At 38.3% G+C, this 12,876-nt stretch overlaps 1 protein-coding gene across 15 annotated transcripts in view; it reads left to right on the forward strand.

Annotated features, from left to right (window-relative positions):
* SYNE1 (spectrin repeat containing nuclear envelope protein 1) overlaps window positions 1–12,876 on the forward strand; it is a 464,275-nt gene that overhangs the window by 133,225 nt on the left and 318,174 nt on the right. For 14 of the 15 annotated variants that reach the window (XM_060029753.1, XM_060029751.1, XM_060029760.1 and 11 more), the window contains exons 10-13: window positions 2,128–2,178; window positions 3,500–3,607; window positions 6,502–6,639; window positions 7,915–8,079. In XM_060029753.1, coding sequence (XP_059885736.1) covers window positions 2,128–2,178; window positions 3,500–3,607; window positions 6,502–6,639; window positions 7,915–8,079 — 462 coding nt within the window. The remainder of the gene's footprint in view (window positions 1–2,127; window positions 2,179–3,499; window positions 3,608–6,501; window positions 6,640–7,914; window positions 8,080–12,876) is intronic. The other variant, XM_060029759.1, reaches the window with a different exon arrangement.

The raw sequence follows: 12,876 nt of genomic DNA on the forward strand, positions 1-12,876 counted from the left end.
AATGAAGAGAAACAAGAAAAACAAAAAACAAAGTGTACTGTGTGTCTTAGAAATGGATCTAAGGAAGGAAAAGGTCAGGGGAACATACACCAAAGTTTTCAAGTAGGAAAAGGTTTTGCACTAATAGAAATCTTCGTAAAAGAATTAAGCAAAACAGCGGTAACTGGTGTTTCCTAGGTCGCTTAGATGAAGTTAAGGTGGCATTTGATAGAACTATGTTAGTTATTTTAAAAACTATGGTTTCAAAAAAACAAAACAAAACTATGGTTTCAAGAAACCTTTTGTTGTTGTTCTTCTTTGCCAGGCTTCAGGCACAAATGTTGATCACCAGAGTGACTTATTCTATAGTTAGAAAAATAGTGTTCCTAAGGAGCACCACTGAAAGCAGAAGACTGTGCAAATTCCAGTGTGGACTGAGTTGTGTGCTTGGGATTCATTTGGGGTTTTCTGGGTTTTGAGAATATAATTGGGCATGGACAGTGCTCTATGAATAAGAAACTCTGTAAGGAGGTGTATTAGACTTACCTCATACGGCACAGAGAATATCAGCTTTCCACCTGATTGTCATATCTCAAGTTCTTATGTTACCCAGTTGGATTTACTTCTGAGCTGATTTCTAAACTTGTACTCTTAATTTCTCTGACATTAATCATCCCTCCAGATGAGTAAACACGGTGGCTGGTAATGTCTGAGAAATAAAATGAGATACTTACGTTAATGCTCATGAGCAAGGATTTAATGCAAAAATCCTCAGAGATTTGAAGCACACTCCTGCTTTAAACTTGTTAATATACTGTACTAAAGAACTTTATTATTAAGAAACTAATCTCATTCTCGAGAAGATAAATTCTGATTTTCCTTTTAAAAAATAAGCTTTACCCTTTTTTTAATGAGGCATTTGTAAAGTAGGGTATGAGCATCTAAAAATGAATATTTTGAGCACAATAAAAAGGATTTAAAAAAATTTTTATGATATAGGGCTTATGTTTGTTTAATGCAGCTAAATGGCCATCTAATTCTGTCTAATGAACCTTTAAGATTTTATACACTACATATTAGGGTTGGTGTCATCATGTAGAAATCCTCATTATTTGTCTATTCAGGTTTTATTAAACGGTTCTTTTAATTCATTTTTTAAAAATATTGGCATCGGGCTTCCCTGGTGGTGCAGTGGTTGAGAGTCTACCTGCCTATGCAGGCGACGTGGGTTCGTGCCCTGGTCCGGGAAGATCCCACATGCCGCGGAGCAGCTGGGCCTATGAGCCATGGCCGCTGAGCCTGCGCGTCCGGAGCCTGTGCTCCGCAACGTAGAGGCCGCAGCAGTGAGAGGCCCACGTACCATACACACACACACACACACACAAATATATATATATATATATATATATATATATATATATATATATAGGCATCAACATGTCTACCAGGCTTTCATTTTTTGGTGTATTTGATTTTCATATCCTTTTTATGAATTTATTTAAATTAGATATTACATAGATACTATGTTAAATCGAATTTTCTTATTGGAAATAGACATTGCTATGCCTTTCTTACTTCATCCATTAAAACTGATAAACGAACTTTTCCCTAAAGGTAGTACTTGGATAATTAGCACACAATTGTAAATAAATAAAATAGGCATGTTGGCTTATCTCTCTCATCTAGTAAACTTTCAGTTATTTATTCACTCATTCCTTCCCCCACTGAAACAAATTTTACTGACTGCTTTTAGAAGCACAGCACAGTCTTAATTGTATAGGAATACAGAGATGCGTATTATGACAGTATTTATAGAGAAAAATATGAATCCATATACCTTTTCTTTACATTGTTCTCCTTTCAAAATGTTTACTACTTCAAGACACATGTATAATATATATATATATAGCCACATATGACTATTACAAATTAAAACAAAAACATCAAATGCTACAATACTACACTGCCTTGTTTGATTCAAACATTTTGATACTTTCAAAAGTTGTTAAAACATCTTAAAATAATTATACCCTTAAAATTATTGTCTATTTATTTATAGACAAATGCCTCACCATTTTTCTTGTTTCCTATATAATTTTTTCCATGATTCATATTATTTTTCTATATATTATCTTTTCATATTGTTAGGAAATACTTCCAGGTTTCCCATCTTTTGCAAATTCTATCCAAATTCTTAAGGTAAGATTTAAGTAATCTTGAATTAGTGACCTCTTTCAAACATTCTGCATTCTGTAGCTTGTTAGCCATTCTTTTGCATGTATTTGTCTTTATGTACACATTTATTTTAACACCTTAATTCTGTTATATCCTTTTCCTTTCTAGTAGAACAAATGACATATGTGTTATTAAATGTTAGTTACAGTCTAAGCCACTCCCATGGACTTCCTCACTAATCTTTAATTCTAAGATGACATTAATTTCTTTTTAATAATACTTAATAGCACTAATAAAAGGAAAAATTAAAATAACTACAATTTCTTTATATGCGACCTGGAAAATTAAAATAAAGTTAAAGATTTATTTTTGTACTTTAAAATATTAAGCAGGAAATAATTGAAAAAGGTAAGTGTTCAATTAGTTTGTAATCCTGAGTTTCATCACATCTCTTCTGTGCAATGTTGAGTTGTATGGTTTAGTAAAGTTCATGGCACATGTTGAGTGCTCAAAAAAATATTTGTGGGGCTTCCCTGGTGGCGCAGTGGTTGAGAGTCTGCCTGCCGATGCAGGGGACACGGGTTCGTGCCCCGGTCCGGGAGGATCCTACATGCCGCGGAGTGGCTGGGCCCGTGAGCCATGGCCGCTGAGCCTGCGCGTCCGGAGCCTGTGCTCCGCAACAGGAGAGGCCGCAGCAGTGAGAGGCTCGCGTACCGCAAAAAAAATAAAAATAAAAATAATATACACTAGTAATCCAGTATTACTGTGACTGTAGCTCCTCAAATTCAGTCAAAATTAATCTGATCCAGAACAGTCCTCTGTGTTACCAATGGCCTTGGGTTAAGAAGCAGCCACAGGCCTGTTTCCACTACCATTCCAGCCATTGCTTTTTGTGAGTGTTTTTGAACTTACATATTTCTTCTTAAGCACTTTTTTTTTTTTTTTTTTTTTTGCGGTACGTGGGCCTCTCACTGTTGTGGCCTCTCCCGTTGCGGAGCACAGGCTCCGGGGCACGAACCCGTGTCCCCTGCATCGGCAGGCGGACTCTCAACCACTGCACCACCAGGGAAGCCCCAGCACATTTTCTTAATTAAATAAATGTCTCTTGAGAAGAACAATGGAGGTAGGTAATTTCAGTATTCAGCACAATAATTAAGATTTTTTTTTTAGAATTAATTTTTGTTTCTTATTCTCCCAAAGAAGTGAGGGCAGGGAGAAAGAAAATTTTTCAGAGACATTTGGAACTTATTAAATATTCAGTATATTCTAGGATCAGTCAAGTATTAATCAGCAATTAAGTAAATGCACAGATACTAATGCAACTGTAATGTCTGCTGGTTTCTAGAGAGAAGACAGGCTAATTTTGAAGGAAACGAAAGCTTGGATAGAACAATTTGAAAGAGAGTTGACAAGGGCACAGATGACAGAATCAAATTTGCAGGATAAATATCAGGTAATGTAAGGAAAACGGATTTCAGTTTTTTTAAAAGCCTTTCATGAGTAACATTCCTATTTATCATTTAATCTATATTTAATCTTTCAAATGATATTAATGAGAAATGTCTTTAAAGAAATAATATACATTATTTTGTTTACATATAATTTAATAATTGTATTTCTATATAAATAGGTAGTTTTTAAAATTTAATACATTTATATATTATGATGTGATTGCCATTGTAGCAATAATTAGCACGTCTATGTTACATAATTATCATTTCTTTTTAGTGGTTGAGATGCTTAAGTTCTACTGTCTTAGCAAGTTTGATGATTATAATACAGTATTGTTGTCTATATTCACTGTACCGTGGATTTGACATCTAGGACTGACTTACTACTCGTTTGAAGTTTGTATACTTAAATATCCATCCTATTCCCCTCTACCCCCAGTCCCCTGATAACCAGCATTTTGCTGTTTTTATGAGTTTGACTTTTTTAGATTCCATGTATAAGTGACATTATGCAGTGTTTCTATTTCTCTGTCTGCTTTATCTCATTTAGTATAATGTCCTCAAGTTTCATCCACGTTGTCACAAATGGCAGGAGGTTCTTCTTCTTCATGGCTGTGTATATATACAGCACATCATCTTTACCCGTTCATCCATTAATGGGTTGTTTCCATATCTTGGCTATTGTGATAGTGCTGCAATAAACGTGGAGTGCATATATCCCTTCGATATTCTGTTTTCATTTCCTTTGGGGGTACACCCAGAGATGGAGTTGGTAGTTTTAAATTGTACGTATCTGCACTATATAGAGTTCTGAGGCTTCATGACTTTCCGAGAACTCAGAGTCTTGCAGGTGACCCAAAACACACACATTTAATCGCTGTTTTTGTACAACTCATGATCTTACAGATGTTACCTAATAAAAAATTCCACCAAAAAATGACTTCAGTGCCAAGTTGAAAATTACTATAGAATAAGCTGAATCAAATAAAAAATTGCAACATGACTCTTTGGAGTGGGCCCATTAATGAGATCAGTTTCTCCTGCCACCTGCCTCCTTCAACACTATTGCATTCACACTGCAGCCAGTGTTATTATTGCCGCGGAGGTTCTTCTTTCTTCCAGTCTCATTACACTATCATTAATTGTATTTCAGTTTCCAATTTCCACTTCCAGAGTTTTTTCCATTAAATTGTGACTTAACTCTGTGTAGCATTGACATTTTCTCCTACTTAAAATATCATTGCATTTTAGTGGCAAAACTATAGTATATTCTAATCTACATTATGTTTTGATCATTTTTCCTACAAAAAAAGGTGTGCGTGATATAAGAGATGCGAAGTGGCAGATGATAAAAGATTTAGCTGTTAGAGTTAGTGTGTGATTTTATATAATCCTCTCTGTAAAGCGTGCCTGAATTCAGATTGATGATGCCATCAGTATATTTGATGGACTTGGCAGTGCAATAAATTCCGTATGTGATTATATGTTTGTACTTTTTGCTGTGGAACACAATGTAATTTTTTCCCCCAGAAAGATAATTTTCTGGTTAAAATGATTAAATCAGTAAATTGAGACTATAATGCAAGAACAGAGTGAATGTACTTATTTAGTCCATTAGCGAGTTTTAGTCTTAGCATAAATTATCAAAAAATAAATTCCCAGTTATAAAATTACTGGTTATACAGATGTTATTAAGATGAAAACTAAGGATTAGAAAAGTATAAATCAGAAACATTCCTTTCCGGCCAAAGATGATCACAAATCTCTTAAAATAGGGTTAGACAGCAGAGGGAATGTTTTCTGTCATTTGTGTGTTTATTCTGTAATCAAAATCTTCTGTTTCTACTTATCAATTAATAGTGTATTTTCCCATTTTTCCATATATAGAATTCTGTAGAACAAAATTGAAGACTGATTTTATGTTTTGGTATTTTAAAATTACATTAAGTTAGAGGGAATGGAAGGTAAAATTTGTGGGGAAATATTTATTCACCAACTCCCCCAAGTGTTTGTTATGTGAATTTACATGTTTGTTTACTCAGTGACTTAAGAAATTCTTTCAGATGTTATCTGTTAGATTCTGCAGGGCTGTTCTCACGTTCTTTAATATAATTGCACATTGAGTGGCATTTTCAATTCATATTTGGACTTTGAGACGTATTTTAGGATGTGTTAATTGAACATAAAATGTAGGACTTTCATTAAAATCACTACTTTCTGAGGTTAGTATTAGACTTACAGTTAAGTCTACATATTACAAATTTATGTTAACCATACTGTGACAAAAGAAAGATATAATACTTAATATTTTAACACCATAGAATTAAAGCAAAGGATTATTACCTAAGTGATGTCCCCTAAAGTAAACCTCTTTATACCGACTTACTTAAACACAAATTAAGATATTGTTAATTCTGTACTATTTTGATATGTGCAATTTTTATTTGTAAATTGTTTGGTGCTTTAAAGGAAAGCAACTATTTTGATTATTAATATAGATTTATACTCCTGTTGATTATTATTTCCTGATGAGCAGGGACTGGCTTGTAGGTTATTTAACTAGGAATGAGAAATCCTAGGCTTTAGTCCGAACTCTACTACTTGTCTTTGCCAGGTCACCTCTGGGCTTGGTAGTAATAACGGGGCTTGTCTAGGCTGTAGGGCAATGGGGAGCCAGAGAAGATAATATGTACAAAGCACTTAGCATGGAGCCAGGCTCATCATCCGGGCTTGATGAATGCTAGCTGCTTTTAGCATTGTCATTGTCATTATTATTGTCAACAACATATACTGAACGTTATCCAAACATAAAGGATTGTTATTTAGGAAATGTGGTTTCCTTTGCTTTTGCCTTTTCTGACTAGCTGCCATGTTGTTGCTGTTTTTCCTCGTTTAGTCATTTAAGCACTTCAGAGTTCAATATGAAATGAAAAGGAAACAGATTGAACACTTGATACAACCATTACACAGAGATGGTAAATTGTCACTTGACCAAGCGTTGGTAAAACAATCCTGGGATCGAGTGTCCTCTAGGGTAAGTTCTCCAACGATTCATTTCATTAGACTCATATAATTTAGTCAAAAATATTTTCTGTCATCCCTTTCTTCAAAATGATGTTACATCAGGTCCTCCTATCTCTGTCTGAGGTGGGAAGGTTTACCTGTGGGATAGACTTTGTCCACTTGTCAAGTTTTCCTTTCCGTCAGCGGAAGTGCTTAACAGCTCTTTCCTGCTTTGCCTGCCCTAAGTGTGACATCGCCATTGACCAGATGACACTGAAATCCTGAAAGACCACCTAGGTTACTTCTCATTTTGCACAGTTTAATCCTGCGTTGTTTAGAAGAGGTGACTCCCCAGGAATGGAGCCTCAACAGCTTCTCCAAATTCCCTCATCAGATTTCATCAACAGTTAATCATCTTCCTATATTCACATTTATTTTTATATTCTTTAGTTGAAGCTTATCTTCTTATCTGGTCATGAACTTGAAGGAAAATTGCTCTGTAACTTTCATATTAATATCTTGCAGACTCAAAGACCAAGATTTCAAAACCTCTGAAACTTCTGTCACTCATGGGAATATTTGCCTCGGACTCACCCTATTTTCTTCATTTTCATAGTCTAACTTTTCCCATTAAACTCCATCAAAGAATAGATTAGATCTCAGGCACCCCAACCCATCCCACCTCTCATTGCAATAAGTTAGGAAACAGTACCTGAGAATTGGGTGAAGTGGAAGAAATGACAAGATGGTTAGAGAATTATATTATTATAGTAAGAATCGTGAATACTCATTTTCCTCCAGAGATGTCTAGACGACCCTGATTTTTCTGGACCTGTTTTCGTCATAGGGAAGGTTTTAAAGGATACACATCAGCAGGTGTATAATTGCTGCATCTTTGAGCGCGTCAGCAAAGCCAGTCCATTCCCTTTCAGCAAAAGCCAGTCTGAAAATCACTGGGCACTTTATGCTATTGCTTATAAGAAGAAAATTGCCTAATCTCCCAATAATATCCTTCCATGTCTAAGATGTATTTTAAGTTTGCTCAAAACTTGCTTCTAAGTGTCATTTTCTCCCCATTTAAGTTACTAATTTGGGGTTAATTTAATAAATATCAAATAGGAAAATATCTGTGTTCTGAACTTCTCAAAGCATCAGATTCAGAACACAGATACTTTCTTACTTGATATTTATTAAATTAACCCCGAATTATTTACCTCAAGCATTTTGTAGGCTTTAAAATCATTTGGGGGAATTTTAGGAATTGTCTTCTGTGTTAAGATACTGTCTTTCCAATTTTGTCTTTCAGCTGTTTGATTGGCATATACAACTCGATAAGTCTCTTCCTGCACCTCTGGGCACCATAGGGGCCTGGTTATATAGAGCAGAGGTGGCCCTGAGAGAGGAAATAACCATTCAGCAGGTTCACGAGGAAACGGCCAACACGATACAACGGAAACGTGAGCAACACAAGGTAAACATTCTGGCTGGAAAACCTTCCAGCGTAACAGGCCTAGTGTGTTACCGAATCAGGTTTGTTTGCCTGTTGCTCAGCAGGCCAAAGGCTGAGGCACCGAGGTCTGCAGCAGAGAAAGGGTTTATTCACAAGGCAGTCCAGGGAGGAGATGGGAGAACAGATCTCAGACCCACCTCCCTGAAGGTGAGGGGCTCTCATTATTTATGAGGCAAGGCTGAGGCATGGGGAGCCCAGGGAAAGATGATGAGAGATAAGAAAAAGGTGCGGTGATACTACTCGTTCTGTGCAGATGCAGCTGAGCCACAGGCTTCCTCATGGGATGTATGTTCAGAAAATGGTGGCCTTAGCGTGACCAGAGGGTGGAGTTTTGGGCCCTCTGATGTCAATAGGCCACCACTCGACGCATGCGCAGATGGAGGGTTGGTGGACCTATCCAGTCTTTTTTGTTTGTTTGTTTGTTTTTGCGGTACGCGGGCCTCTCACTGTTGTGGCCTCTCCCATGGCGGAGCACAGGCTCCGGACGCGCAGGCTCAGCGGCTGTGGCTCACGGGTCCAGCCGCCTCCGTGGCACGTGGGATTTTCCCGGACCGGGGCACGAACCCGTGTCCCCTGCATCGGCAGGCGGACTCTCAACCACTGCGCCATCAGGGAAGCCCGACCTAGCCAGTCTTAACCGGCTGGAGCTCAAACTGGACACGGCTGACTCCAAGCTCCTAAATTCACCTTGGCCAACATCTTATTGTTTAGGCTGTGTGACCCTTGGAGAACATGCAAGCTTTTATTAAAGCAAGCCTGATCAGTGAAGACGGGTTACAGTTTATTATTTATTAATGGCTAACTGATAACTATCCTCGTTTCACTAGTATGGTCTGGGACTTGCACTGAATCAGGCCTCCCAGGCATCCGTTCATACTGGTTCAGAGATGTTGCACCTTCTTAGAAGTTCTCTGATCTGCACTTCCCTTTTCTGTACTTGTTAAGGACAATTCCAGTAGACTCATTACCTGAGGTATTTTCCAGTATCTCTGCGTTGTTTTTTTATCAGCAGTTACCTTTGTTATTTCTCTTGCTATTTGTTATCTTTGAAAAGATAAAGCAAATGACAGTGTGAATTTACATAATAACGTGATTGGCTATAGGCTCCACACCTCATTCCTGCCTCCATTCTCAAAGGAAGGCAAACCGAGAACCGTGTTGTCCTGTCCTAGTGCTAAAGGAGTGGGGTCAGGGTGGGAGTTAACAGTGGCCTTAGGAAGGGGTGGGATTAGGCCTGGCTGGTCTCAGTCATTTGCGACTCTATTTAGCTCATTGCATGGTTCGTTGTGCTCAGCGTAAGTTCTAATACGCTTCCTCCGCGTTTTGATGGTACGGACCTAGCTCAAAATGCTGTTTTTCGTTGTCTCATTGATGCAACCCTGCATTTCGTGCAGTTGAATTTGTGTACCTCATTTATTGTGTCATGAAGGGGGTTTACTCTGTATGTGGAAAATAAACAGACAACCAGGTCTCACTTTGTCCTACACTCCTGGTTAAACATCACCCTGGTTACAGCCAATTCTCTGCCTAGCTCCTGCCCACACTCAGGCAGTTGACTGTGGCTGGAGAAGAACACACCCCCAGTCACGATGACTAGCCCAAGTGGGTCCTTAATGCTCCCAGGCATTCCAAAAGCATTTTTGGACTCTATTCCCTCTGCCTTTCTGGGACAACTATTTTATACCTTGTCTCATGAAACCTTCCACACCTCCTCCCTCATCCTTACTCTTAGCTGATGACACTGCTTCCTATTTCTCTGAGAAAATAGAAGCAATCAAAAAAGAATTTCCGCAAAGCTCCCACGGCCACGTCAACCCACCTACGAGCATTTGTGCCCGGATACTCCGTCTCCTCTTCTGTTACTATGCATGAACCATCTGTGCTTCGAGCTAAGGCCAGCCCCTCCACATGTGCGCTGGATCCCATCCTCCCTGCTCTTTTCCAAAAGATAACTCCCGTAGTTCTTTGCTTCTTTATTTTTTTCTTTCTCTCTCTCTGCTGGATTTTTCCCACCCACATAAAATATACCATTATTATTCTCATCTTTAAAAAGCCTCTTTCTTAACCTACCTCCCTTTTCAGCTACTGTCCTTTTTTTTTTTTTTTTTCCTTCCTTTTACAGTGAAGCTCTTTGAAAGAATTGTCTTAGATCTCATTTTGGCTTCATAGTTCTCTTCTCCCATTCTTTCTAGAACCCGTTCCAATCACGTTTTTCCTTGCCCTGCTATCCATGTCAGGTTCGGGAGGGTTCTTTTTGTTCCTCACTCAATGGCCAATTCTCAGTCCTCATTTTACCTCACTTATTAGAAGCATTTTAGATAGTTATTCATCTTTGAAATACTTTCTTCATTTGGTTCCCGAATTTTCTTTCTATTCCTGTGGCTATGCCTTTCCAGTCTTTCCAGTTAGCCGACATTTGGTCCAAAATGTCCATGAGCATATTTGGTCCATGACAAATGGTTTTGGACAGGGCCAATATCAAGAACCTTTTGCTATAGACCAAATATCTCCGTGGACATTGCGGACAGGGCCAAACATGACCAATTATCAAGGACCTTTTGGCATGAGCCAGATGTTTTATGGTCATTTTGGACAGGACCAAATGGTCCTAAAAGGGTCTTTCCTTCTCTTTCAACAAATATTTACTGAGCTCTTTCTATGTGCAAAGTGGCATTACAGGCATTTGTGATACACCCATAAGCAAAATAGACAAAATCCCTACCCTAATGTAACTTGCCTTCTCATAGGAGGAGGCAGTTAAGAAATAATAAACATAATAAATAAATAAATTTTATATTAGAAGGTAAAAGGACAGGGAGTATTAGGTGGTGTTGCAATTTTAAGTAGGGAGGTCAGTGAAACCTCATTGAAAAGATAATCTCAAACATGCAAGCACATTCCCACCTGAAGGCCTTTGCCGTTGCCATCATTCTGGAATATTCTTGTCCCTTGGCCTGAAACATTCTCCAGTGATATTCCCAATACATTCTTCCTCATCTCCTTTGGACCTTTATTGAAAGGTCAGCTTTTAGTCAATCCTTTCTTGACCACCCCTTTGAAAGTACAACTTCCCTTTCCCCTTGCCTATTCAATTTTTCTCTTTAGCATTTATCTTCACCTCAACTGCTAATTTAATTATTTATCTTATTTATTGCTTGATTTCCTACACGGTAATGTCACCTCCATAAGGCCAAGGAATTATTGTTTGTTTTTCACTCTTGTGTCCCCAGCCTCTAAAAATGATTTTAGAAATATTCAGGCTTTCAAAATTTTAATCAGGTCAATCATGCTAATCATACTTTCTGAGAATTTGTTCATTTGACCACATTTTCAAAATTATTGTCACAAAATTATTCAAAATGCTCTTCTATATATTTTCTTGTAATCTTTTCTGTACCTACAGTTAAGCCTCCATTTGTCCCCAGTATTGTTTCTTTGCACCTTCTCACTTTCCTTAATTGCACTTTTGACATTGTTAATTTTCTCTGCTGTATCCTAATAATCTTTTTCCATCTACTTGCTTACCAGAGGAATGGCAGTAGCAGTCTTTGAACAGCATCAGTCTGGCTGCTGTGTGAGGATAAGGCTGGATTGGTGAGAGAGGGTAGGAGCCAGAGAACCAGGTTCAATGATCCAGGTAGAGTGGCTTGAGCAAAGGTCGTAGCTGTAGAGATGTTGAGAAGTGGTCAGATTCTGAGTATATTTTGAGGGCAGAGCAAAGAGAATTTTTAGCGTTAGATATTGATTGTGAAGGAAGGGGAGTCATAAATGACACTGTGAGTTTTCAACCAAGCAATTGGGAAAATGGAGTTTCCATCAGTTGAGATGGAGAGACAATGAAACAGGTTTGGGAAGAAAGATGGAGGTCAGTCGGGGCAAGGTAAGCATGAGACTTTTTCACATCCAAGTGGATGTGTGGGGTGGGCAGTAGGAGCTAAGAGGCAGGAGGGGGGATAAATATTTAGAGTCATTGAGGATGACTCTGAATATATAAAGGGATGTTTAAAGCTCTGAGACTGAAATTAAAGAAGCACGTGTAGACAGAGAAAGCATCAGGAAGTGAGCCCTGAGGGAATCCAGTATTAACAGATCAGAGAGTAGAAGATGAACCAGCAAAAAAAAAAAAAAAATAATAAACCAGCATGAGAAAAAGCCATCAGCGAGGTAGGAGGGGATCCAGCTACTGTGTTTTCTTAAAAGCCAAGGGAAGTAGTGTATCAAGGAGAGAGTATTTTCAGTAGAATGGCCATCGTGATCCTTTTAATATGCAGTTCAGTTCATTTTACCCCTCTGTTCAAAACTCCCCACTGGCTTCCATCTACTCAAAAGAAACACCAAAAAATTCTTTGAAAGGCCCATGAGGCCCACAGATCAGCAGCCCTTTCCCTCCTCTGTGCTCCCTCACCCCCAGTCTGCTGTTCCAATGGCTCCCTTTGCTTTCTCTCAGTCACTGGGAGAGGTATGTTGATAACTCCCACAGCCGTGTGGATTTCTCAGTTTCTCCCCGTGTTTCTATGAGCTTTGGCTTTATATATTTTGACGCTTACTACATATGTTCAAGTTCAGAATTAATGTGTTTTCTAGTAAATTGAAAGTTTCATCGCTAAGCAATTACTGACTTGTAATGACTTCTGTTCAGGAATCTATTTTGCCTGGTACGGATGCACTCATACCAGCCTTCTTTCGTTAGTATTTGCCTGGCATGTTGTTTTCCATTCCATTAATTTCAACCTATCCTTGTTCTTAATGTTTAGGACT

This window comes from Delphinus delphis, chromosome 14 (assembly GCF_949987515.2).
Source record: "Delphinus delphis chromosome 14, mDelDel1.2, whole genome shotgun sequence".
NCBI classification, from domain to species: Eukaryota; Metazoa; Chordata; class Mammalia; order Artiodactyla; family Delphinidae; genus Delphinus; species Delphinus delphis.